Source organism: Cuculus canorus, chromosome 2 (genome assembly GCF_017976375.1).
Source record: "Cuculus canorus isolate bCucCan1 chromosome 2, bCucCan1.pri, whole genome shotgun sequence".
Classification (NCBI taxonomy): domain Eukaryota; kingdom Metazoa; phylum Chordata; class Aves; order Cuculiformes; family Cuculidae; genus Cuculus; species Cuculus canorus.
Window position 1 is genome coordinate 48,766,004 of NC_071402.1, and position 27,798 is coordinate 48,793,801.

Genomic DNA, 27,798 nt, shown 5'->3' on the forward strand with positions numbered 1-27,798 from the left:
CATGCCCTTTTAAGAGGGGAATGTATGTTAATCTTGAAGAAATAAAATTCAGTTCCAGGAACAAGTCTGCTACTCCCTGCTGTTTTCAGGAAATGTCCTCATGTATCTAGTAAAACTCAAAACTAATTTTGTATCTAGAATATTTGCATAGCATAAACAGATGTTGTATCCTGTTGACTATATGGTCCTTGTTGAAGTGCAAGGACATAGCAGAATTAAAATATTGCATTAGACTCACAACAGACCAAATGATTAAATTGTATATATGCTGCATATTCTTACAAATGTGCTTTATGAGTCAGCAAGCAGTATTTTCAGCTTATCTGTTAAGTCTGTTACTACTTCAGGTCTGAAAATACCGCCTGCTAGAAAACATGCTGCTGAATTTATTTTTTTTAGAGAAACTTCTACCAAGGTTACAGCAAGTATTTTTTTTTCCTTAATATGTATGAACTCTTACAGATATATTATTTGAAGGATATGACTTGGAGTCAAGGCATTTGTCTTTCTTCTGATGCTGTAGGATCATGTGTTTTTCACTTTATCTGAGGCTCCCTTCCTGGTCATTGTAGAAAATATAATCCTCCAGTAGTATATGTTCTTCTTATCTCAGGTACTTACTGTGTTGGACACCAACGCTCCACTTTGTTGTGTAATAGTATTTGTTCTTGAGGTATACAAACAAAGCAGGTCATACTCATCAGTTTGATTATTAGGTCACTGAAAGATTCAAAACAGACAGAAGACTAAGCTACTGAGAGACTGAAAATGAGTCAAGATGAAAGTGCTGTTTCTGCAGTTTTCTTACCTGTAGTGGAAGTGGGAAGTCTGAGTCTTTCATCGTCCACATTGTTAATGGCATTTTTCTTAATAATTAACAGCAGAGGAAACAAAAGATAGGCACATAGCAGATGAAAGCATCACGTGGGAATATTTTTGACTGTCTCTGAGCTGACAAATTGTCTGTATTCTGGGTAATACACAATGGAGTAATTTTGTAGATGATGTAAGGTGCTTTAGAAAAGTCCTGTGCATGCTCGGAAATTTCTTAGTTGCAGAGAGTTGGCAATAAATGTGTAGCAGTATGTGTTAAGAAGCCATCCGCTAAGTTGTTCACAGAAAACAACTTACTTTGTATGACTGGCTTACAATTTAGGACTAGTGGTTATTCTGTCTCAAAGTAGCGTTCTTTACTCTTCCTAACTCTCCTGCTGTATTTTCAGTACTCTGTCAAACATGAAAATCTCTCATTAGAAATTAGGTAGAAAGGTGCTTAAAAGTTTTCCATTCTGAACAAATAATAGTACTGAAATGGCTTTGGGGAATAAAGAAAAAGGCAGTATCTAACCAAATTATGTGTTCGAGGATGAGAGCAAAATCTCTGGTTAAAACAAGAGCTGGTACCATTGCCTGCATGTAGAGCCACAGTAAGCTTTCACATTGCGTAACTCTAATTCTGCCTAATTTCAAACCTTTAGGCTGAAACTTTTTCCATTCCAGGCATCTGCTTCAAGTTTCAGGTTTTTTTTTTCACAGCTGTGCAGAGACACATTTTATTCTTTAAAATATTTCACTGTCTCACAAAAACATTAGTAAATAGAGCGCTTGATTTGGGCGGCTGCATTGATAGGTATGTATTTGTGGACAAAATGATGAGATTTACCACGGTAAATCTGTCATGGTGTACTTTGCTGATACTCTGCATGTGGATATCCACATGCTTTATTGATGCTGACTGCACACTGTGAAATGTCTGAAGAATTAGACCTCTTCTTAGACCTCTTCCTAGTTGCGAAATCAAGTTATTTTTGAAGACCTTGTACTGTTGCGTTTTTAGTTATATCCAGCTGCTCCCCTAGCTCTTTTATCAGAACAGCAGAGCCACCAGCTCATTTGTCAGTGTTGTTCCTCACTTCTCTGCTTCTTCAGAAGTTTCAACTGTGTCAACAGTTACTCTTGTCCTCTCATAGCATTTACCACCAGTATCTGAGTTTGAGCAGAAGAGGAGAAGCTAAGGATGTTTTTAAATGCTAAATTTTTCTGTAGCTCTTTCATCCTCAGTGCACTTATGATCTCAAATTTGTTAGGTTTATCTAGGACCCACTCCTAGTTTGTGTTAGTCTGAAGACTAAGTTGTCTGTTACCTTAAGTAATTTTTTTCAGGAGACTGCCACTGAGTCACCGCACTTACCAAAAGATGAGGTACCACGCCAATTTTACTTCAATCCACATACCTTTTTCTTCCTTTTACACAAGCTGGTCTTGCAAGACACCGGCTGGGGCAGGGACAGGTTATTTTCGGTTGGTAGGTGTAGATGACTTTGAAATGAGCAGTTGAGGAAAGTGTTGTGTGTTCTTGATAACGTAGATTATTTTTGATTAAATTGAATGGCAAGCAGTTCTGTTTTCACCTTTTGTCTGCTTGCCTTATACCTTCACTTACTCCATAAGGCTGATTTGGGTCTACACTGCATTTTTCAGATGTCTGTTTAATGACTACCCAAAGTGCCTGCACTCGTCACAGGACCTATGGTATTAATACTTATTATCTTTTTCTTCAGAGTTTTATCACAAGAATGCTTCCAGTACATTGACATGTGAAGGCTGCTTTCTGAATATACAGAAACATCTATAGGGCTTTTGTGCTACCAAAATTAAAGTAATTTATTCAAAAGACAAATAGTCTGCTTATGTATTTGCATAATTACAGGGATAGTCCTACACAATATTTTCTTGGACTCATATTGGACTACATAAAAATCAGGTGCTCTGTCCCCTGTGGAATAAATAGTTTTAGAAATTCACTGAACAAGAGTTTCTAAGCAGAGTTTTTGAAAGCAGTGAGTGTTCTCTTGCAGTGCACAGTTTTGTGAACCTGTGTGTGAGAAGTCTTGTGTCCAAGTTTGAAAGAGATCATGACTTCCACTGACTGTCATTTGTTATGACCCAGCTGGAGATTAAAGAAGCTGTATTTTAAGTGGATTGAAAAAATATGTGCTACAAATATTAGAAAGTCTTAGTTCATGAACTGATGGTCTTAAGTTTTTTACTTTAGGTTTGTGAAGGGGTCTTCTAGGTTAGTTTTATGTCATATTAATTATTACAAGATGAATAAATGTAGCTTTATTGTAGGCTTGATTTCTCAACAGAAAAAAACAGATTCAAAGTTCTCTCACACCTCAGAACTACCACATAAAATGGTTCTGTTGCACGAGACAACAGAGACCATGATTCTTCTTTTAGGTGGTATCTTAATAAGCGAGAGATGTGAACCAAACTGGAAGGAAGCCAGACAGTCTGTTATTAACACAATACAGAGTCTGATACAGGGCAGTGAATTCTCATTGTGGCTCTACAAAGCGTTAATGAAGTTCTAATTTAAAAAGCAAACAGAAAACCTCTGCATTGCACCATGGGGACCCAACACATTTTATCACATTATATTGTGACTAATATTAATATTGTTAATTAACAAGCTTTCTTGAGGTCTAGGAATATTATGGCAACAAGTTTTTTTTTTTTTTCAAGACTGCCTAATGTTTCTTAGTACCTCCAGAGGTGCCAAGTGACATAAGCAGTGACATGGAATGATATAAATTACCTACTTGTCCAGAAGATCAAAAAATGAAATATAGTTTTGATAAGTGAAAATAATTACAGTTTCTCAATTGAAACAGTTGTTTGGTTTTTTCTCTTTTTTACTTCAAAATCGGGATGCGGAAACTGCCATGCTGGATAGAAGCATAACAGGATCACTCTAAGAGTGGCCAATATGAAAATGAGGCTTAGCAGAACTAAGGCCACTTTACTTCTTACTGAGAGATTCCACACAGGGGTTTAATGGGATTTAACTAACATGCTTTGAATTCATACCATTAATTAATTTGGCTTAACTTTCTCTCGGAAATCCACATAGACGGGATCTAAATGACTATGTATTCCTTTTCTTCTATAAATCCATTGTCATTGTTGACTGTATCTAGATAACTTTCCAGTACTGAGGTTTCTGCATAGGACTTTCTGCTTGTGCTCCAGCACATAGTTATTTAAAAATATTAAAAGCAATGGGAAGAGCTAGCCTATAGAAAACTAGATGTTATCTTCCTTTCTCTCGTGGGATGGGGCTAGTTTGATGTTTTGATTTGTTTTGGTTTTTAGTGAGACCTAGTTACGTGTTGTCTTTGTAGCTTATAAAATACTTTTTTAAAAAGGCAAGAAAGATTAGAGTTTCACCATTATAAAGCATGCAATATGTGTTAAGTAGTTTGGATTGATGTATTATAAAAATACTTTTTTTAAGAAGTTTAGCTCCTTGTCACAACTCTTTCCTCCTCATACTGGAATAACTTCTGAAGTGGTACTATAGAGGAAGTGAGGAAGCTGTTCCTTATTAAAAGTTTTATCAACCTAACCTGCAACCTCATATAATGAAATGGCATAATTATAATTTTCATTGCTCTATGGTGTCACTAGGGTGCTCTTTAACTGTCTGTTTTCATTACTGAACTTTGCATTTCTTCAAGTTCGGCCTTAGCCAGATTTTCTCTCCATAAAGTCTATTGTGCGATTGCCTGACTCATTGGTACAAGTGATTTGTCTTTATGGGGTAAATAAAATTGCTTATTCTGTGATAATAGCCAAGTCACTTGTTGATGGGCTATAACAACAACTTCCTGTGTATTAAAACTATGCCCTGAGTTCACAATGTTCAATAACTTTTCTATGGCTTGTCCAGGTTTCACCATCAGGTTTTCATCTATGCTTTCTTTGCAGATTCTGTTTAAAACTAACTAAAAGTCGTAGAAGTGTTCAGTTATCTGTCCATGAGTTAACTAGAGTCTGTGTAGTTCGAAGAATAATCGTCTAGAAAGCATCCTTATTTAGGCAGAGTTTTATTTTGTCGGTTAGCTAGCAGAATTGAACGCCTGCAACTGCATAGATCCAGAAACAATGAATCCTTATGAGAGCACTAGAAATACAGGGAAATCTTTTGCTCCATTTTTAAAGGTTGAGTTTTCCTTGTTAGTTCTTTTTGAAAGATTTAATCACAAATCAAGTATTACAGAAGATGTATTTGCTACATTTTCTTTAATAGGTCCAATGATGCACCAGCAGCCTCCCTCCCAGCAATACAACATGCCACAAGCAGGTGGCCAGCATTACCAGGGGCAGCAGCCACCTATGGGAATGATGGGCCAGGTTAACCAAGGAAATCACATGATGGGGCAGAGACAGATTCCTCCATACAGGCCGCCACAGCAAGGTAGGACTTCACTTCGGTGTTTTCCATTGATTTTAAATAACCATTTTAAAACTATTTTAAATCACTTTCTTGCTTACACCAGACTTTGATCTGATCATTGGGTGTCATAGACTGTTTGCAGATTTTTTGTTATCCTTTTACGGGTGGTTCTGGCAGCAGCATATTGCTGTTAACATCATGAAATGTGAAGACAAGTATTTCTTTTGTTTTCAATTCTTTCTGACAAAAAGCATTTAAAAATAAGCATCTCAGATATGCTGATGCGGAATTCTGTTTTGATATTTAAATGATAGGTACAGAAAAGGAACAGAATACCTGCTTGGTTCTGAATTTGCTGTGTTAGAAAAAAGAAGCAGCATTCCACAATCTTGCTTTCCTTTTTTTTTTTCCCCAGTCTTTTTAGAAAAGAATAGTTTTTTTTTTTTTAACACCTTAGTCAGTTATACGCATGTTACTAAAGTGAGCTCAGGACTGAAGTTTGATATATATGTGCTCAATCTAGTGCAGCCAAACAACTGTGCGTGTGTGTGTATATAAATAGATACTTTTATTTTTTTTTAAGTAAACCAGATTACATATGTTGTTTGAAATGCAACGATATGGGTGGGGAGTGCATTTGAGGAATATTTCTCATTCTGAGATCAGAAATTAGCAGGCTTTATAACAGAGAAAACAAGTTATTTACGTATTGACTGGTTGTGGTTTTTCAGGCCCACCACAGCAGTACTCAGGCCAGGAAGACTATTATGGGGACCAATACAGTCATGGTGGACAAGGTCCTCCAGAAGGCATGAACCAGCAATATTACCCTGATGGTAATCTCTCATAAATGTTAACTTTCCCATTTTCTATACCTGCCCAATATTAATGTAGTCATATGCCCAAAATTAGGGAATGAGGCAAGAATAGTAATTAGATATCATACCTCACATTTACAAAATCTTCCAAGTTACTACAGTTTAAGTTACTATGACTGGTTAATTTTACAAATTACTAAAAGTATGTAATCTGTAATACTCCCATATGAAACTTTTAACACAGTTTTAATATTTCAGAATGAAGTTCTGTAATTGGTTTATCTAAAGTGTGGAGGGTTCTTAGCATATCTAGTACAATTGAGTTGAATTAAAACAGTCATAACCTCATGTAAATAAGAGAGGGGGGGTGATATCCTTTTATTAAAGGTTTTATTGAAGTGGAAAAACTTGATAAAAAGATGTGGGGTTTCTGTAAATATTCTATTTTTTTACTTAGTGTTTAGTTTTCATATAAGTCGCACAAATGTGTTATTGCTGCTATGGTATGGGCCTTTAGTTTAATTTCCACAATAAAATAAAATGGTCCCTGCCCTGAGGAGGCTGTAACTGTGAATCCTCTTTTAAGCCCTCCACCCCAGTGCTTTCAAGACAAGACCAGAACTTTGTATTTCATAAATCTGTTCTCCTACCTCTTGGAATTTCCAAGTGCTGAAGGCTGTTGGATTGTGTTTTAAGTTAGAAAAGTTGCAATTAACCTGTTTTTCGGCTGAGCAGAGACTGGGAGAACAAAGATACTGACTCATGACTACTGTGATAACCATGTGTGCAACTTTAATGATATCTTATGAAGTTAAAGGAACATGGTAGTTGTTAACATTTTAAAAATACAGACAAATCAAAACTCTGTAATTGTCAAAGCAACTGCTCATGGCAGATAAAAAGATACAAGGTAGTTTTTTTAAATTTACTTTCTATTAAATTGATTTTAAGGGATTATTTTTGAGATTATACGTGCAGAATTATTTGACAAGTAATTACACGTAATTATTAAGGTTTCATTTTCTTACTTTTATATTTTACTTTAAATATTTCAGGCAATTTACTGTAGTAAGGGCAATTTGATGTTACCATGAACAGCTCCGTGGCAGCACAGATTACTTCTCTAAAACCTAGTCCTTCCAAAGATTCATTCTTTATCATTACCTCATTATTGCTTTTATATAGAATATAAAGAGAATATATTGTAAGTCTTGTTTTGTTAGTGATGTATTTGTATTAGATTCAATCATTGACATATGGTACAGTTGTGGAACTAATTACAGAGACCGCTTAGTTTTAGAAATGTTTTCTCCTTTCCTTTTTTATTCCAAATTTGTAGATTTTGTATAATTTATTTTCAAATTTAAACAAAACTTTGGCCTGTTTTTCTTGACCAAGTTTGCAATAAGATATATTTTTGTTGTCTATAAGACAAAACATATTTGTTCTAAAAACAACAACAGGTGGGATGCTTACTGCATATGTTGATTTTAATCAAAGATGCTTGTAGTCTCTGAAAAAGAAGATTTACTTGTAATGATCCTCCTCAGGACAGGAATGTAAGAGGAGGAGTTTTGTAGGAATTCTGTTTGTAGGGAAAAACCTCCAGAATGGTATTTTTGCGTCACTTAAAAGCAAAATTTCATGTAGACTGTGGTTCATAACTTCGTTGAGCGTTATTTGTTATATTTCACACTGCTTTTAGCATATGCTTTTGAATTGGAGATCAGCAGAACAGGTGTTAGACAAAGTATGGTAATTGCTTTCTTTGTTCATTCTGATTTAATTCAGGTTATTTACATGTGAAAGGCCTAAATGCTTTCAATTTTTTTTTTGAGTGGAAGATAAAGAACTCTCCCCTCTCCCCCTCCAAGGACTATCAGGAGGTTAAGACCATCCCTTGCTGTGATGTTGCTAAAACTACTGCATTAAGCCTTTTTTTTTTTCCTGTCACATGTTAATCCAATATGAAAGGAAATCCTATTAATAAGTCTTTGGCTAATACAATTTAAAATTATTTTTTGTTATATCCAGTTGAATTTTTTTCATTTTTCTGAGAAATGAAATATTTTTAGGGTTTTCACTCAGGGGCCATTAACTTTTCTTCCTGTCTCTTGTCGAATTGATGTAGGTCATAATGATTACGGTTATCAGCAACCGTCGTATCCTGAACAAGGCTACGATAGGCCTTATGAGGATTCCTCACAACATTACTACGAAGGAGGTATCTATATACCTTCACGCACATACGCACATACATTCCTTTTCCTCTCCCACCCGCAACGGGAACCAAAATTCTTACACTACACGACTTATACCCATGCAAAGCTCTTGTAGAATACTAGTTGCTGGCTGTCTTGAAAATTGCAGGGAACCTGAAGCATTCAGAATAATTTCTTGCAAACACCTAAAATATATAACCACAATTTGCCATTTCTAACAACAGTAAAATGACTAAAACACTCTAGGGAATTATTATTTTTTTTTACCTCAGTGGAAATTTTTATTTAAACATAAATTTGTTGGTTCAGTTGTATATCTTTTTGTGTGTGTACATATTTTGTATACTTATAGTGCTGTTAGGAAATAGCTTGCTGATCTTGTGTAGCTAGTCTGTGCTCTTGTAGCTGTCTTAATTTTGTCTTTTTTTTATTTTATTTAGCATAGTCATGATCTTATGACTGTGATGTTCCAGTAAATGTAATGCTCGTTTGGCAGAGGTGCTGAAAATGCTGCAGTTCAACTTTGCAAAATTGGCTTTAACTGCAGTTTGTTTGGCCGAATTCCTTCTGTTTGGTTTGAGTTTTCTTTGTTTTGTTCAGTTTTTTTTTAAATCAATATTGCATTTTCATTTTGTTCTTGTGTTGTTGGCTGTGCATCTTAGAAGGAAAAACATTAGTAAAGTAGGTATCTTTATAAGTTTTTGCTTTCTTGCAATCATCTTACAGGAAACTCGCAATATGGTCAGCAGCAAGATGCCTATCAAGGACCACCCCAACAGCAGGGTTATCCACCACAACAGCAGCAATATCCAGGCCAACAAGGCTATCCAGGACAACAGCAGGGTTATGGTAAGAATCTGAAGACACAGACAGCAATCACAGAAAAAACATGGGGAGATCCTCCTATGTTATTCCATCCGTGTTTCACTGGGCTGAAAAGCCAGACTTCCGCAAAAAAAAAGCTGTATGCCCACAGTTTCACTGTGCCAAAAGAAGAAGGCATAGGAGAGAGCATCTTTGGGGAAGTAGAAATGTTGGCAGTCTAGGATGGTGGGGTAGTGTAGAAAAGGAACATGGCTAGAAGACGTTCTGTAGCTGTCTGTAGATTAGAAAGACTGCTCTTTTCCATCCTCTGCAGGGGAACACAGAGTCAGGAGGGCAGAAAGATGGCAGAGCCATTTATACCCTTTCATCCTTGCATTTGCCTTTTAAAACAAAATTTAAAACTGTTTTAAAATCACATCCAACATATATGAATCCTTCTTTTAAAGTTCTTATACTAATCAGTAATGAAACGAATATAAGCATTGCCACTGCAGCTTTCAAGAGAGTTTGTCTTGTAAATTTGCAGTACTAGTGCAAACCTTCTGATATATGGTGGGAATGAGAAGTCTTGTGCCACAAATGAGATAATGTAGTCCTTGGATTCAAGGAAAACTTCCAAAACAGGAAACTTAAAAGTAGTAATATGTAGTTTTTGTGCATTACTTCTGAACACTTGAAGTCCGAAGAGCATACTAAGAATACTGCTCTTTTAAGTTTTGTTTGTTTGCATATTGTAAAGCTGTAGATATTTATCTCAGAAGAAGGAATCTTGGAATTCTAACTCCATGTGTTTTAAATTTTAGTTTTATTGCAGGTTGAAGTGCTAAAACTTTTGGCTTGGTGGATGTACAAGGGCTTGTTTGCCATGTGGATAAATGCCAGATTTGCATTAAATCCAGTTACGTTGAGACAGTTCTAAGTTTTAAGAGGATCTACTGAGATTTAGCAAGTTTTCTTCTTCTGGAGGTTATGGATGAATTGATAGTTCTAAAATAATACTCTCATGTATTTATGTTATGCTAAACATAACACAGGAAGAGACTGAAGATCAGAGTGAAGGTCCATCTAGCTCACTATTCTAAAATTTGTAAGTAAAGAAATAAAATCTAACTTATTCTGAAAGTTTAGGTTAAGAAATACTAGAGGGAGCAGAAGAAGAAATCTGCTGGAGTGACTTAACCACTGTAATTTGTATACCAAATAGCATATTTCTCAATTTCTGCTTTTTTAGCAGAAATTGATATCAGAGTTACATTTTCATTTTATAAAAGCTGTTGCTGATTATTTAGAATTCAACTATAAAGAATTACCATGAATAATTAAAACCCAAGTTTCATTTGTCAGATGAATGCAGCACTTTTTAGGATGTAGTATCCTTGCTCGATTTAATATTAAATTGCATTCTAATTTGCAAAAATAAATCATCCTCACAGTCATTATTATCAATCTTTTGGGTTTTGTTCTACTGTAGAAAGCTGAAACTGCGTAGTTCAAGGGGATTTGAGGCCTGAGGAGAATGGTAACAACTTATGGAGCTTTTCTTCTTCAGGTCATCTTTTTGACTGTCTCATAGATCCAGAATTACTGAAAGTTACCAGCTGATGACATCTTTATGTCCAGTGCCTGTAGCTAAAACTAGCCCTCTATAGAAATGAATCACATTATTGCTGAAACACGTCTGTTTCTTCTGAGAGGGGGAAAAAAAAGTGTTGGTTTGTTTAAAAGGAAGCACTTCTGAAGTATTGCAAATCTTCCTGACTCTGCCAGTTTTTAAGGGATGGTGTTGAAAAACCTAACTTAGATCCACCGCAGAAGATCCATGTGGAGCGTACACCATCTCTTCTAAGGTAGAAAGGGATGAGGTTGGTTTTGTTTGGAGCATGGCTGCACTGCCTGATGGTAGTAACATGCAGCTTCCAGTGGTAGATGGGCTGAGTCCCTGTGAATAGTAACAGCAAAAGTTTGTATTACGAAAAGAACTGCTGCCTTGTACAGCCAAAAAAGGATGGAGCCAAAGTTGTTATTTTTTCTTCCCTGTCCTTTTCCTGGAAAGTTAAGATGACCAGAGGAATATGGAGTACAGGGTGCTTATTTTCTATGCCACAGTAACATTTACTGGTTGTCACATCTCACATTTTATACATGAAACTTGCTTGCTTGACATCCTATTTACGATTGCTTGCTTTGGTGTGAGAACTGACTTTCTGGCAGTGCAGTGCTGCTAGTCTCTTCACAATGCCCAAAAGCTAAACACTGCTGATCATCTGCCTGCTCATGGCATTATGAAGTTGTGGAACTAGAGTAGCATACAGCAGGAGGAAAGCATGCCTCCCTAAATCCTGGAAAGTGCTCATATTTATGATTTGTTGTTTCTTGCCTTGTTTTTCCCTGTCCTGTGACCTTGTGTGTGGAATTGCATACATTGGTAATAATTAATATATCAAGAAAGGTAAACATTACTGTGGGGGGAGCACAAGCCCTGTCAGCTAAGGTGCTTTCCAAGGTGAGAGGAGGACCACTGATCCCTTCTGTGTTTTTCAGTAGGAAAAACCTAACTGCGCAGTAGTGATACTTCTTAGCCTTGTTCAGTTGTAAAAATACAATGCTTTTACTGTTCTCTTCTTCCTAATACCTTAAGCAATCCTTTTCTTCCAAATTTTATTCACATTTTAATGATCTCCAGGTCCCTCCCAGAGTGGTCCAGGACCTCAGTATCCTAATTATCCACAAGGACAAGGCCAGCAGTATGGGGGATACCGACCCACACAGCCTGGGCCACCACAGCCACCACAGCAGAGGCCTTATGGATATGACCAGGTATTCTTTCATTTAATAGAAAGTTGTGATTCTTACACACTCATTTGATAATCATAGTATTTTGCAGCTATTTAAACTAATGACTTGAGTCCACAGTCTCTCAGTTGTGTTTATACAATTCTCTTGAATTTCATTTCCAAGGTGAGTTACACAGAATCATTTGTCTGGAGGTGTGATTAGTCATTCTCTTGTGAGTTTGCGAAGTTTTAATGTAATTTGACAAAGTGAGGCATGCCAGACAATATATTTGGACCTTAAAAATGAAGGGATCTGTTTCATAGCCTCATGGTGAATGACTAATAAGAAAGATGAGATTCCTAAATCTCATGGTGGATCATTCTTCATTACTGCTTTGCAATAAAATGGTTGAATTGATCTTCCACAAACACGAATCCTGTAATCCTCCTTTCCAGTTGCAGAACCACCTCATGCATGCAACTGAAGTCCCTCCACTGCAGATCTGTGTGGGGAGACGGAAAGCCTATTTTTGCACAGGTTTTCTCTGAGCAGAATAAAAGAAAGCTGAACGTGGTAAAGAAGTGACCTGAAAAATCAACTGCTTCGCTCCTATTCCTGCTAAGATAAGTTTAAAACAAGCAAAGAAGAACCACTTAAACTCAGAGCTGGAGTTGTAGTGGAGGACTCCTGTAAAAAAGCAGTCTTCTAATTAAAGTCTTCTTCTCTCTAAATTGGAGAGATATGGATTTGATGGGTGGACTGTTCAGTGGATAATAAATTGGTTCAGTGGTTGCATTCAGAAAGTAGTGGTTAACACCTTGAAGTTCAGATGGAGATCCATGACAGGTGCTGTCCCTTAGGATTCTGTACTGGGAACGGTGCTGTTTAGTATTTTCATCAGTGATGTGGAAAGTGAAATCAGGTGCACCCTGAGCAGATTTGCAGGTGACACCAAGCTGAGTGGTGCAGAAGGACAGGATGTCATCCAGAGGTACCTGGACAAGCCTTAGAAGTGGACCTGTGAACTCATGAAGTTCAACAAGGCCAAGTGCAAGGTTCTGTACATGGATCAGGGCAATCCGTGGTTTCAATACAGGCTGGGGGATGATGTAACTTAGAGGAGGACTTGGGGTGCTTATTGATGAGAAGCTCAACATGACCTGGCAAGGTCCACTTGCATCCCAGAAGGCCAGCTGTATCCTGGGCTGCATCAAAAGAAGTATGGCTAAGAGGTCAAGGGAGGTGATCTGCCGCTCTGCTTCACTCTTGTGAGACCCCATCTGGAGTACAGTCCAGTTCTGGAATCTTCAACATAAAAAGGGTATGGAACTGTTGGGACGGGTCCAGAGGAGGGTTATGAAGATGATCAAAGTGCTGGAGCCCTTCTGCTATGAAGACAGGCTGAGAGAGTTGGTGTTCTCCTTCTTCAGACTGGAGAAGAGAAGGCTGCTGGGAGATATTACAAGTGACCTCCCAGTACCTGAGGGGGGCCACAGAAAAGCTGAGGAGATACTTTTTATAAGGGCATGTAGTGATAGGATGAGGGGGAATGGCTTTAAATTGGAAGGGGGAAGATTTAGATTAGAAATTAGAAAGAAACTCTTCACCATGAAGGTGAAGGTGAGGCCAAGGCACAGGTTTCCCAGGGAAGTTGTGCATGCTCCCTGCCTGGATGTGTTCAAGGCCAGGTTGGATGGGGCCTTGAGCAGTGAGAGGTGTCCCTGCCCATGGCAGGGTATTTGGAACTGGATGATCTTGAAGGTCTCGTTCAACCCAAACCATTCTATGATTCTATGAAAATATGAAGTGGAGGCTTTATTCCTTTAGAAGGTACTAAACTGTAAAAATCTAATCTTTGCCTTAGGAATTGTTCAGAAATATTATTAAAATGTATATTATTACTTTCCTCAGCATAAATAAAGTGGAGAGTAAATGTAAATACATGTTATGATCAAGTTAAGGTTCCAGTGTTTAAATAAAATCCTGATATGTTGGTAGAAGAGGAGTTGAGCTTTCAAGAACTTCCCCTTGGAGGTGAGAATAGCCACAATTGGCCACATTTCTAAAGAAGAACAATTGGCTTCCTTTCTACAGGAATGAGAAAAGACAGGAAGGAACAGACTCTTTCAGTGTGGTAGTTTAGTAATGCAATTAGTTATTTAACAGATAAACAAAATGCTCATGCTTTGAACTGCTAGCTTATTCCTGCAAATTGTAAGCCACAGGAAAATGCTTTGCTTATGGCAAATGTAGAGTCAAGGAAACTTAAACTCAGTTTGAGTTTCTTCCAGCTTTTCTTTCCAGTAAAGATCCACTTTGTGCAATGTTTAAGTTACATTGGAAAACTCAGTTAGAGAAGATCTCTCCACTCTTTCTTACAGGCCATTCCCTTAGGAATTTTGCTGCTTAAATTCTCATCTGGCAGCTGTTCTGAAACTTTGTCCTGACTGATTGTCATATTAAAATAGAAAAAACCTGACATTGCCACAGAAAATGATTTTCAGATATTGCCTTAACGTGATGGTATTTAACATGGAACGGTGGCGGGTCTGTGGTTTGGAGAATGTTCACTTCGTAGCGCGCTATTTGTTTCTACAAGCCTTGAGCCCTTTGGTGAAGGATCATTGTAAACGTGTAGCATTGATTCTTTCACCTCTGCCCTCCTCTGCAGTACATGACTTTCTGTCAAAAGAAATAGAGAATATCAATAAGGGTAATAATTCTATGTATTGGATCTATGGAATAATTGGTTCCCATAGGATATGTTGACTATTTCTTTACATTCACAGAGATGTGCTTTGACTTTTGAGATACATGTATCAGTTCATTCTGTAATGCTTGATACATAAATTCTTTTAGGTATCTCTGAAAGCAGGTTAGTTTCCTAAATCACTGAATTTAGGTGGCCTTATCTTCTTGAAATAGTTTTCAGAGTTTGTGTGGGAAGCAATTCCCTTCTTTTACTTTTGACTGTGCTCTGTGAATTTCACAGCAGTCTTTTTAATTTAAAGATACCTTTTTTTTTGATCAAATTAGGTTCCTGCTTTTAATTAGTTATCAACCGTCTTACTTTTGCATTAAAATGCAAAGGATTTTTAGTGAGATGAAACTCTGTACCACTAAATGTTATTGGTTTATCATTTATTCTTTCCACCTTTTAACATCATGGTTTATTTGTGTATTCATCTGATTTCAGCTTTTAATACAGAAATATATGCCTTGTGGTCTAATTATGTGTTTTGAATTTCTCTTTTTAGGGTCAGTATGGAAACTACCAACAGTGAAAAAGCACTCACATTCCAATAGGCAATATCTGCTAGCAGCCATATTGTCTCCTCAGCACTGTGGACATCTTCCTGAGATGAGAACGTCCCATTCCATCTAGATTGTGGAAAAATCTTGTGGCTGTTTTATGGTATGCAGTCTTTATGGGTTAATTGTTAAAGACTGTGGATTCTCAGAAACTGATTTCACGTCTCTACTCTAGATGGCAATATTGGACAGAAAATACGTGACATAGCAATTTGCAGTGAGTTGAAAACTGTATGTCAAATAGACTGTTACAAACTGAAAGGTGTGAACAGCTTTGTATGTTTATGAAGGTTATGGGAATTAAATATTTTTTCCACAGATTTTTTTTGTAAGGGGATAGGGGAAATGCACACTTTTTACAGCAGCAATATTTTGTATATTATGTTTTTCATGTGGTGAATATGCAAGACAGTACACTACTCGCTGAGCAGGATAGGAAATCTGCTGTTAAAAATGGGTTGGGGCATGGTAAATGCTTGATTGTTTAAGTCTCCAAATGGCATACAACAAAGATAACGGTGAAAAAAGATGGAAAGCATCATACATCACCGGTAGGTTCATGTACAAAGAATAAGAATCCCACTTATCTAAATGGGAGCATAATTAAGGGCAGTATAATATAGTCTTGTGCAAAGATTAATTTTTTAAGCTTTCCAATTTTTCTGAGTGAAACATTTTTGTAAAAATTGTTTCTAACATAGTTTGACAATTTTCTGCAGCATTTTTTGGGTAACAAGATAAATGTTGGGTTTTTATTTCTCAAGCGTTTTGTCACAGCTTCGCATAAAGCAAGCTGTAATCCCTCTTAATAATTGCAATAACAAAGAAAATGATAAATGTTAATTTTACTTGGCGTGAATATGCAAAGAACTTGAAAAAGAATATGGAAGACATGACTGTGTTGTATAAGTGTATTTTAACCTTTAGTTAAATAATTTGTATGTATCAAGATAGCCTAGAAGAATTTGTAAAACCTATCTAAACTTTCCTAACTGGGAATTAATATCTTTAGAAAGGAGGCATTTTTTTGTGTGTGTCCATTTTTCTTATTGGTTAACATGAGACCAAGGGATGTTCTATAACATCATATAAAACCTGTTGATGAGGTAAATGCCAAATTTTGTTTTGAACTTCATTAATGCTTATAGTGTTGCATGTGAGATAGAGGCAGCACCTTGATCAATAGCATAGTACACAAAAAAATCAGTTCTGAGACTGTCCTGCAACTGCATATCAGACAAATAAATTGATAATTTTGTTGTGCCAGAATATATACATTCAAGAATTCCTAGCAACTTTTATAAACGACAAAACTTAAAATTAGCCCAGGAGTAAAACAGTATTTTTTTTAGTTGGCAGTCATGTTTGGGGGGTGGGGGTGTGTGTGTCACATCTGGTGTTCATAACACGTATGACATTATACATGGAAGACGAGGTTTTCAATTTGTTCTTCATTTTTAAATGGAAAACAATTTTCTTAAAGTCAATAGAAAATACGCATCAAGGTTTGAACAGATATGGCATGAGAAACATTATTATGAATGAAATGCTTGTCGGTTCTGTGCCAATTTTCCACCACTGTGTACTTCATTGCTATTTAAAACTGTACTCCATCAATTCTAACGGAAGAATAAATTATTTGTGATTTTAATTTTCTCATTTGTTTCTTTAAATTAGATCCCTGTCACTCTGATGTCTCATCTGGAGACTCTGCTTGGGTTTTTATTTTACAGAAGTTTGGCCAGAATAACCAAACTGTATTTGTATTCCAGGATTTTATCAAAATTCTCTTGCTATAGCCAAGTTAATTGGAATTAACTGTTCAGTAATCAGCATGTTGTGTAGGTTGTTTGTTACGAAATTCTTCCTTGGAAAATGAAGGTCCATGAGGCTATAATCAAGATGACTGAATTAGATAAATGAGTTGAGGAGGCAAAAATGTGTTGAACCCAACCTGGTGTAGATGTGTTATCTCATTTGAAATAGGCTCAACTGACATTAAGAAATAATTTGTCTTGCCAGCCCATCTTCTGTTGTCTTATTCTCCTTTTTAATGGAAACTAAAATTGCAATTTTAATAAGCAGAATTTCCTCCAGGGTTTCCCTCCTAGAGACTACTGCATTTACAAGGTTTAATTGTTTTATAACGGTCCTGTTTCATAAAAACTTTTTAATTGGTGGTGACAAAAATTACCTTATTCCTCTGGTACTATGCTAGAAGAACTTGAGAGGAGATAGCTCTGTACAAAAGTATTTCTACTAAAATTATATATTAGAAAAGAACCATTTTTCCCTAAACAAAAAAGAAATGCACAACAGAACTAGGATAAAACAGCAATATACAAGGTTAATTTTCATAAGTATTCTTTATTGAAATCCAACCAATAGGAAACTAGTAAAAAAGGTGTTATATTTTGTCATTTTACTTGTAGAGTGTTGAAAACGAGACCTAAGAGAGGGACTAATACAGCAAACCAAATACATGAATAGAAATTACAGAAATGTCCAAAGAGTAAAGAGGAGGAGTTAATGAATTAAGTGATTTTTAGTTAACATACTGCTGTGTTTTTTGCTGTCATGTTTAGCTCTTCCAGCGATTTTATTTCCCATACTGCTCTGTGAGTAACTCACAGTAGGGAGAAGCTAGCTCACTGTTTCAAATGAAATCGACTTTACAATGTTGTAACATAAGTAAGCAAATTTGCTACTTTATAAAGAATGATAAATGTATCTTTTTGCAAATAGTCCTGCTTTCATTTTCATATCTAATTACTTTTAAACATTTAAAGTAATTGATTTTTGTGAAAATACTCCTGATGAAGGAGTGGCGAGGACTTTAGTGCAAAAATATCATTGTACTTCTACAACTCTCACCACAGAGGATGCTGAAGCATACTTAAATGCAGATTTAAAAAACAACAACAACAGGATAATCAGATTTTAGATTAAATGTAAGTATTCTCTCCATTTTTTACAAAATGAAGAGAGATTGTTACATCAGCAAATCTGTGTAGAGTTCAGCCAGAAGCCCTGAAGAAGCTTAAAAAGTAAGTAGCTGATTTTCATACACGGACAGCAGCTGCTGAATCATAAAATAGAAGTGTAAGGGTGAGATCCTATGGAATGAACCCAGACAAACCTTGTGAAGAGGTAACTGGATAAAGTAGTAAGTTAAATTAAAAAAATACGTCTTTTCAACATTTAAAAAAAAAAAAAAAAGAGACCAAAACCTGCTCCTTAGTCTGCTAGAATTAATGTAAAAGATGCTGGCACAGTCTGATTGAATTGATCTGTTGATGTTTGTATGTTCACAAAGCCTGAAGTTCTCTGGGAACCTGCTGCTGTAAAAATAAAGTATGCAGTAAACTGGAGTCTTGAGCACTGGAAATTTAGATAAGATGGAGGGGAGAAATAGGAATAGATGCTAAATATAAAAAATTGATAATAAATTATGCCCGAGTTCTCTTAGGACCACTGATTAACACTTAGCAAATAAATTGATGAAAAGAATACATGTTCAGGTAGCAAAATGAGGTGGAAATGATGCTACTTAGATTTTGCAGGACTGACTTAAAACTATGTGGAAATGGCAGTGAACTGTAGCAGAACCTAAGAAATTACTGATGGTTACAAATCCAGCAAAATAAGTACTAAGTGGAATATATATATCGATTTACTCCTTATCAGGAGAAATTCTGTGGCTAGTGCAGTAAAACTTCTGTTTGGTGGGAGTTGGACGTCAACAGTGCAACTGAAATGTTCAAAAAGCTGTGGCATGGCATGCTTAAAATATCGGAACAATGATCAGAGTTTTATCAACACTTTAAATTACTGTGTTAAGCCTTGTTTCTCCCATATCAAAACAAAAAAAAAGATGCCTCATATAAAAGATAAGTGGGTAATGAGTCGCCAAGAACGAATGAAGTATAATTGGGATTCTTTATTAAGAAGTCATTGCGTATAGACCAGAAGAGGTACATAATTATTTTTGCAAGGATAAAGACAACATGGTGAAAATTAAAAGCAAAACCTTATAATCGATAATAGAAAATGCTTTTAACACCATGCACAACTGCAAACTCAGTCCTCAAGATATTACTGAAGCCAGGGGCGTATTAGGTATTCAAAAAATGATTTGGATATCTATGTGTATAGATGAGAATACACACAGTTACATTAGATAAGATGAAGCAGTTATTTTGAAAGAATGTAAAACCTCACGCTTCACAGCTTTATGCAGCAAGCAGCATGCTGGAGTTTGGAAGAGATTTCTGTCGGTGTCTTGACAGTAAATATTAGAAGTATATTTAGGTTTCTTTTTATCATAACTTTTAGAATCTTACTCTGCAAAACCTGGAAGCAGGCATTATTAGCAGCAGACTGGTGGTGTAGATTGCAGAATTAAGCTGACATGTAGATCTGAACTGGGGTGGCAATGTTCTCTTCAGACAATTATTTTTTTTCAACTGCGGTGAAATATATAAATAAAATAATATGAATAGTGAAATGCTTGATGTTTCGAATTTGCACGATGCTAGATTCTTTCACTCAATTCTCATTAGCTTCTTGTGACAGTTTTTCAAGAAAACTTGACTAATCTAGCAGAATACATGATTGCCTGTACCCGAGACTTGGTTTTACAAGAGAAGTTTTTTCAGTTTTCTGATTTTTCTCTTGCTATTCTTTGCTTGCTCTTAAGGAATGAAGGTAGTTCAGTATGTCAGTGGCTTCACATATATACACTTTGGGTTTCTGGTGGGGGAAAGCTGGAAAAGGAAGCTCTTGGAGTAGCCAGGGCTGTTTGTGAACTCTTCAGAGCACTGTGTTATGGTCACTTGCCTTGACACTTTTTAAACAAATGACATAGGTGAATTGCCACATAAATGCTTTTGCATTTTGTGTCATAATTTTCATTTAATCTAAAAGTTAATTTTACGCAGCATAAATTCTAATCACCTACCGCAGTTGTGTTGCCAGAAGTGTGTTCTCATCTTGACACAGGTCCATTGCAGATACTTCTGTAGAAAAAAGCCATTTGCTAGGGCAGGCTTGGTAGAAAGACACATTTTGGTTTGGCGATTACGTTACATCAGTTGTGCCTCCTGACTGTTTCTTAGCAAGCTTCAAATCAAGGAGAGAATTTTTAGTCTCCAGTATTAATTTGTCTTCTTTACATTTTTCAAGTAATAGCTTTTCTCGTCCCAGAGCTTTTAGACCTCCTTTCCACGGGACTACAATATAAACAAGTGCCACAGTTCCTAGAGTTTCTATAAAAATACTGATTATAGTCTTACTTATTAAGATAGTTTCTTGCCAAGTTGATATGGTGTCAGTCTCAAAGGTAATGATCTGTATATCTTTTTTTTTTTAATTTATTTTTCCCCAGCAACGATACAGATCATTTCAGAGCTAGCTCTTCTTATTTGAGCACTTAGATACTACATTTACCTGTTTGCTCCCAAGGCTGTTTCCAGCTGCACAAAACATTCGCCTTCTATCATGAAGTGCCTTATTTAGAGACTGACTATGGGGGTAAAACTGTTCTGCTTAAAGGCACCGGAGTTTTTAATTTCTTAAGCCCACAGAGCCTGCCCATCCGAGTATGACAAAGTGTTTGCTGGCTTGATACTGGTTTCAGATTTATCACCTGCTTCAGTATCTGTGTAAGCTTAGGAAAGCCAAGAGCATAGGCAGGCATGACAGTTTCTGTTGTAGCCCCGAAAGTTTTTGGCTGATGGCAAGTGGTTGATTTTAGGACCATAACTAGATGCTTGATGGGTACTAAGTTATCTGTAACAGCTAAAAGTACGGTGTATGCGTGCTAACATATCTAATGGAGCCTGGTGTTCATTGGCGCTTGTTATGAGTGTCGCTATGCTCTTGCTACAAAGATGGTGCTGATACTTTATTACCTCAGAAGCTTGGGTCTATGTGGCCTGTATTGTTTGCCCTTCAATTTCATATTGCTTTGTGTTTTCCTGCTCTCCAGCAGCAAACAAGGAAGGCAGAAAATTAGGACTCTTTAGGAGCAAAGAACTTGACTTTTTCAGTAGGTCTTTTCCGCATTTAGAAATGTGGAGTATAAAATATGGTAGGCCCAAGGTCTGTGGGCCAAGCACGATAGAGGTGACCGGCTGACCCCTGACCCTTGGAGTGAACAGTTGGCAGTATGTATGCATGACCAGTTTTTCTCAGTTTTTTGAAGCGAGCTAGTGGGCCAAGGCACCTTTCGTTGAGCTGCCTATGTTTCCAGTGAGGAGCTGCAGAAGGATGCTGCAGGGTGCTGTGCTGGCTCATGCATATTCGACTGTGTGTTTGCAACACGTTGGTCCAATAATTCAGTCACTTGAAAGCTACACTATGTTATGCCATCAGTAGTGCAGACAGTTCATATATTTTGGTGAATATTGAGAAGCTCTGTTTTGTTGCTCTCTCTCTCTCTCTCTCTGTCTCTCTCATCGTGGGACCATGTTGATCATCTGTTCTGTTTTTGTAAGCCACGACAGCTCACCTTTTGACAATGCCCATCTTCTTGAAAGGTAGCAGCCAAGACTCACCTTGAAGCCTAATAAAGAAGCGAAGGTAGAATTGCTGCTGGAGACACTGGAAGATGCCTGTGACAAAGAATGAGTAGCAGTTATTTATGGAACTGCCCATGTGGATAAGATCATCTATAGATCCTCCTTTAGTGTGTGAGAAAGCTCTGAGCCCAAGAGACAGCTACGAATTTGTGGATTTACATCATACTTACCATTTGGAAGCAGGGCTTTTGGGTAAAGATCTCTATAGGGAACTGTTCCCTGAGTTTGTAAAAGGGCACACCACCTTCCAAGCACCAGTACATGTGAGGGAGAGGGTTCCCAAGAGGCTTGCTTCTGTTGCTTAGTGGCCAACGACTTAGAAGTGGAAAAATCTACTACAAGGAAGATAGACAACAAAATCTTCCTTCGCCTGGAAAAATCCGTAAGGTCATGTGGAACCCCACCCAGAACTGAGTCCTCAATTTCTAGCACTGTGGGCACCTGTGATGACATCCACAGGAAGGGTTTCTACTCCTTTTGTGTAAGGCTTTATGGACTTCCACAGATGTACTGATTGTCTGCAGCTGTTTTTCTCTGTGAAGTAGTGGACCACCTCTTCCTTTTCTACCAGTATCTCTGAATAGTTATATTTCATTTTGTGGCTTGCCTTGATTTTATTTCATTGTGTTCCGCTACTCTTTTAAGCTGTGACATGGGGTTATAATAGTGTAAAGGGTCCATTTATCCACCAGACAGTACACTGATGAATCTGAGGGCGATATAGCCTTTGAAAGCAAAAGAATATTGTTTGAGTAAAGAGTAGAAAGTTGGAGGAGGAAAAGATGGAGAGACTTAGAGACATCCACAATATAAAGGCTTCCATAATGTAACCCAGGAGACTTGCAAGGACAAGGTCTGTATCACCAGTGCCAACACAGGGGGGAGAAGGGAGAACTTGATGCTTCACAAGTACTTTAATGGCTAATGGCATTCTCAGAAGGCAAAAAATCAAGATCATAAACTAATACAAATTGGAAGGGGCTTAGGGAGGTCTGTAGTCCAACCTCCTGCCCAAAGCTGGGTCAATTATGAGATCAGATCTGGTTGCGTAGGTCTTCATCCATTCAAGTTTTTGTGGTTTAACTCCAGCCAGCAACTAAGCACTACACAGCTGCTTGGTCACTTTCCACTGATGGGATGGGGGACAGAATTGGAAGAGTGAGAGTGAGAATGCTCATGGGTTGAGATAGAGACAAGTTAAAATGTAAAGCAAAAGCCGTGCACAAAGCTAAGCAGAACAAGGAATTGATTCACTACTTCTTATTGACAGGCAGGTGTTCAGCCACCTCCAGGAAAGCAGGGCTTCATCATGTGTAATGGTTGCTTGGGAAGACAAAAGGACTCCTTCCTTCTTCCCCTAGCTTTATATGCTGAGCATGACGACATGTAGTATGGAATATCCCTGTGGTCAGTTGAGGTCAGCTGTCATGGCTATGTCTTCTCCCAACTTCTTGTGCACCCTCAGCCTTCTCACTGGTGGAGTGGGGTGAGAAGCAGAAAAGGCCTTGACTCTGTAAGCACTGCTCAGCAGTAACTAAAACATCCTTGTATTACCAACAGTGTTTTCAGCACAAATCTGAAACATAGACCTTCTCTGAAGAAGCTGGTTGACCTCTAACAACAGCTGTTGCTCAACAGAGGTATTTATTAAATCACTTTTCATACCTAGTTGGACTGTTATGTGACCATTCTAAGAATGAAATGTCTTGAAACATCTTTCTTGAAGTTGTTTGAAATTTGTCAAATTTGGTTCAAATTTGTCAAGTTCACTTTCCCTCAGGAAGCCTAGCAAACAACAAATTTCCACAAAGACGATGCTGTAATCCCAGAGAATAAAGAAGAAACATGTAATGGGAAAAAAAGTCTGAAGAAAAAGGAGTTGGGAAGCCCTTAAAGAAGTTATGCTATGAGTAGAAGTACAAATTGTCCCAATCGAGAGCACATCAGTGCCTTCAAACAAAAGAGGGAGTGCACAGAAAGCTTTCATTGTGAAGATTAAGCTTAAAAGAGTAGCAGAACACAAGGAAATGAGGTGAGCGACAAAATGAAATATAACTATTCAGAGATACTGGTAGAAAAGGAAGAGGTGGTCTATTGCTTCACAGAGAACAAAAGCTGTAGACAGTGTTGCTGAGGAGTATTCAAGCTTAGGACGTTACTCCCAGATTTGGGTAGGAGTAATCAATAACACAAATACCTGATGAGTAACGATTCATTAGGTACATCTAACTTTACTGTAGTTACAGCAAATGATTAGATTGCTACCCCTATTTTAGGATCAAGGAACTAGTAAAATAATAGCAATAATGATATAGTTTAGATTTGTTATCTTAGTGCCTGTATCAGACCAATTTATGACAGGAGAAAAGACAGTGGGCACATTAGAGGTGGACTCATTATCCCCAAATGACTACTGGCGAGAGGTGAGTATGGAGAGATGATGGTGGGTGGATCTCAGAAGGGAATAACATGTATTGATTGTATTTATCAAACGCAGTGAGCTGACCACAAGATCCATAATAGTATATTGGCTCATTACAGTACACAACATATATTAGCTCTAACATAGATTACACCTTTACTTTTAATCCCCACTACCGCTGAGGGAGCCATGAACTTCCAGCAAAGGATCTGGTGGGAAGGGAGTAAATAAATGGTCTTGCAGAGAACCTGCCAACTGCCACAGCCCTTAGAAATGAATGCTGGGAAACAAGTAGGTAAAACTAATTTTGAACATCAATTGCTGCTGCTGTTCTGTTTTACTCCTTTTTAACTTAAGAAAACATCTTCTAATTTTAAACTTTGCCTGCACAAATTCATGATGTTATGGTTCAGAGGGTCCCAGACTCCAGAGTGATTTTCAAGCTTGATAATCATCAGTGCAAGTTTCCCTGCCAGTGCTGAGAAAACGTGGCTTTTGGGAAGGTGAGTATCCAAGTTCTCTACTAAACAAGCTGTTCTTCAGCCTGTAGAAGATGATGATGCTTTTTCTCTCTTTGATACTGATAACATAATGATGCTCAGGATATCCTTCCACCATCTTCAGCTCAGCTGGAGATGTCCTGGGTGGAGCTGCAAACAGTGCCTGTGATAGGGAAGGAGGCTGTATCACCATCACAAAAGGAGTTCTCATTCCCCAGACACCCTTGCTTGAGCAGGGAGGAAGAGGAGGTGTTCTTCCTCTGAAGGGAACATCTGAGCAACCTTCTATGTTATCTACACTTCCCCACATTTTTAAGAAAAACATTTCAGACTCTACTTAAAGGTTTATGAACAGAAGCCTAAAGACCGCATCTTTCTTCAGCAGCTGTAGCTGTTCTAAGCCATCAAGACCTCGTACTTTAATTTCAACATCCCATTCTCCAGCAAGTTGTTGAAGCTCCATAGCAAAGTTGAGTACTTCAAATCCTGCCAGTTAGAGCTCAGTCCTCATTCCCACATAAACACAACCATTTTGCAAACATAATCTGATATTAATTACCCCCCTGGCACCAAAAGTCAGGATTTCCTGATGCAGCCCGCTAATGTAAAATGCATTAGTGAAAATGCTGGCTCCAAGGGGTTAGGTTATCTAAATAAACATAGCAAAGTTCTTCTTTATTCACAACTCCCAGGCTATTCTGAAAGACTGATTTCTCCACGAAAAAAAAAAAAAAAAAAAGACTAAAATCATCCTTGGTTTTTTAATAGGTTATAAATGCCTTTTTTCTACTTAGATGCAGGAGCTGAATGTCAAGTTGTAGATCAATGAAATCTGACTCTTTCTTGCCTTAAAATGAAGTTTGTCCATGCTCCTTTCTGCTGTGTGCTATGTATTGTCTCTCTGATGGCAAATGGATGAGGATCAACAGGGCAGGATTGCTCTTCTGACTTTTGGGCAAAGGTGGCTACACTAAAATTTTTGGGTAAAAAAGGAGAGGCCTGTAAGATCTCGGGAAGATTATTATATATATTAAAAGATTTTAGTTTCTAAGGCACTGATATGAAACTATTTTTCTTCTGCTAAAAATTGGAAGGAGGACTCAAACAAAGCCAGCTTGCAATGAATGAGAAACGTTCAGCTCTGTTAACAAACTATGGCTCTGAGGCCAGTGATTTCCATCTGAGAAATTGCCCGTGTCCTCATTGGCAATACCAGCTAAAGGCATTGCCACCTTCTGCCAGTACCGCAGTGCATCACCCTTGCATTCGCGCCAAGCCTTGGACACAAGCAGGAATTTGATCTGGCTTGAGCAGAAAAATAAGGAAACATTTAAAAGACCAGCAAGACAGTAAATTCCCTGATCCATCCTCAGGTCAGTCCCAAGCAGCGTCATCCTGGGACACCTGATAGGCACAGTGAATGGAGACAATAAGAGACAGGAGCAGGAGTTAACACAGACACAATTGCCCAAAGCTACCTATTGCGGAGCTGCTGCTGCTGCACCCCAAGTGCCAGCAGCAAACAGCTGGGGCTGTAACCTTGTTGTTTGCTCCGACATGATTCACAGGGTACGAGCTGCTGCCCTGCCTGTGGTGGGTCCAGCATGCTGAGGTTGCCTGGAGGGGGATCCCAGCACGGGGCAGGACTAGAGAGCATCAGGGAGGGGTGAGCTCCACTTCCATATGTGCTCCTGTCTATCACCGGCCATACCACTGGATTAATGAGCTCCTCCAAAGTACCATGCTATAAAGTTTCCATACACGCAACTTTAAGATGCCCGTGAATTGCCACAGAAGTCATAGACCAACAAGGCATAATCCAGCTTGGAGTCCCCTGCCTCACTGGCTGCTTCCCATCCTATTTATCTCAAGAGTTCTAGAGGGGTCTTTGGAAATGAGGCTCAAGTTATTCATCCTCATTCTGCTTCTTCCATTGTTGCATTTCCCTACCTTTGCCTTCACAGTGATCACAGAATGTGTTAAAGCCCTAGTCTGGCCCTTTCATATGATATAATGAGGCTGAAACAGTAGTGGGGATTTTAGTCCATAAGTGGCAAGTGCTATATGACTAGATTGTCAAAATAATGTGTACTCAGTCCTCTTCCCATTTCAGAGCAGCTAAAAATATATGCACTGGTATGATAAGTTCAGGTACAAATACAAGCATATAATCCTCACCTGATTTGAAACACAAATGCCTGTTTAATATTACTCCACTGCAAATAAACAGATTTGTTTTTTAAATTCTGTCCAGCACATATAATAGAATCTATTCAGGTAATGGCTCCATCACGTTTATAAGAAAGGCTGAAACCTGCAGTAGAATGAAAGAAAATTCAATTACAATTCCAACAGAATACTTGCCCAGTTCAAATTTTGTTTGAATCGCCTAATGAGGCACATTTAATCACTACAGAACTGCAGTATTTTTTACAGTAGTTTTCAAATGTTAATTGTGTCTTTTTATTTAAGTACTTTGTGAATGCCATGTTTGGTTGCAAATTTAACTTCCTTGATTCCAGCTAAAATCAACCCTGCTTCTGTCTTGGTATTCCGGCCTTGCATATTCTATTCTTTAGTTGAATCACATCCTAGGAAATGTTTTACTTTTGTCTTCCACACTTGTGGAGGGAAGAATGAAATGGCAGCTTCACTCTATTTCAAAATTTTTTCTTAATCCGAAAAAAAAAAAGTTTGCTGTACCAGTTTTCAGCCAGGGTCAAGATCTAGAGGAGGGTGTAGGGGATTCTAAAATTTCAAAACTAAACACCTCTTTTCTACCCAGAGTTTTCAGAATTCACTCTTTGTCACACAGGTCTGAAAGGTTAAAAATAACTGTACCTCCTGAGACTTCTCCCTGGGCTGTGCTCTTCCCAGGGATTCTGTAAGCTTTTTCCACCCAAACTGGGTCAGCCTCCGTGCCTAATTTTAAAATCTCTGGGATCCAAGGCTTTATAAAAATCAATGAGAACCTTCCCATTATATAATCCCAGCAGTCACATATGATATGCTCTGGCCTGATTCTGCTGAAACTTGATTTTACGTATTGAAATGGTGATTATTAGTTTTAAAGAGCTGTGAGCTCCTTGTGGAAAATTATG

At 37.7% G+C, this 27,798-nt stretch overlaps 1 protein-coding gene across 4 annotated transcripts in view; it reads left to right on the forward strand.

Annotated features, from left to right (window-relative positions):
- Nucleotides 1–16,845, forward strand: part of SS18 (SS18 subunit of BAF chromatin remodeling complex) — a 42,205-nt gene extending 25,360 nt beyond the window's left edge. For 2 of the 4 annotated variants that reach the window (XM_054059186.1, XM_054059188.1), the window contains 6 exons: nucleotides 5,096–5,263; nucleotides 5,974–6,078; nucleotides 8,192–8,284; nucleotides 9,009–9,131; nucleotides 11,791–11,924; nucleotides 15,140–16,845. In XM_054059186.1, coding sequence (XP_053915161.1) covers nucleotides 5,096–5,263; nucleotides 5,974–6,078; nucleotides 8,192–8,284; nucleotides 9,009–9,131; nucleotides 11,791–11,924; nucleotides 15,140–15,166 — 650 coding nt within the window. In that variant the 3' untranslated portion in view covers nucleotides 15,167–16,845. The remainder of the gene's footprint in view (nucleotides 1–5,095; nucleotides 5,264–5,973; nucleotides 6,079–8,191; nucleotides 8,285–9,008; nucleotides 9,132–11,790; nucleotides 11,925–15,139) is intronic. The other 2 variants (XM_054059187.1, XM_054059189.1) reach the window with 2 other exon arrangements.
- Nucleotides 16,846–27,798: the final 10,953 nt, after the last annotated feature.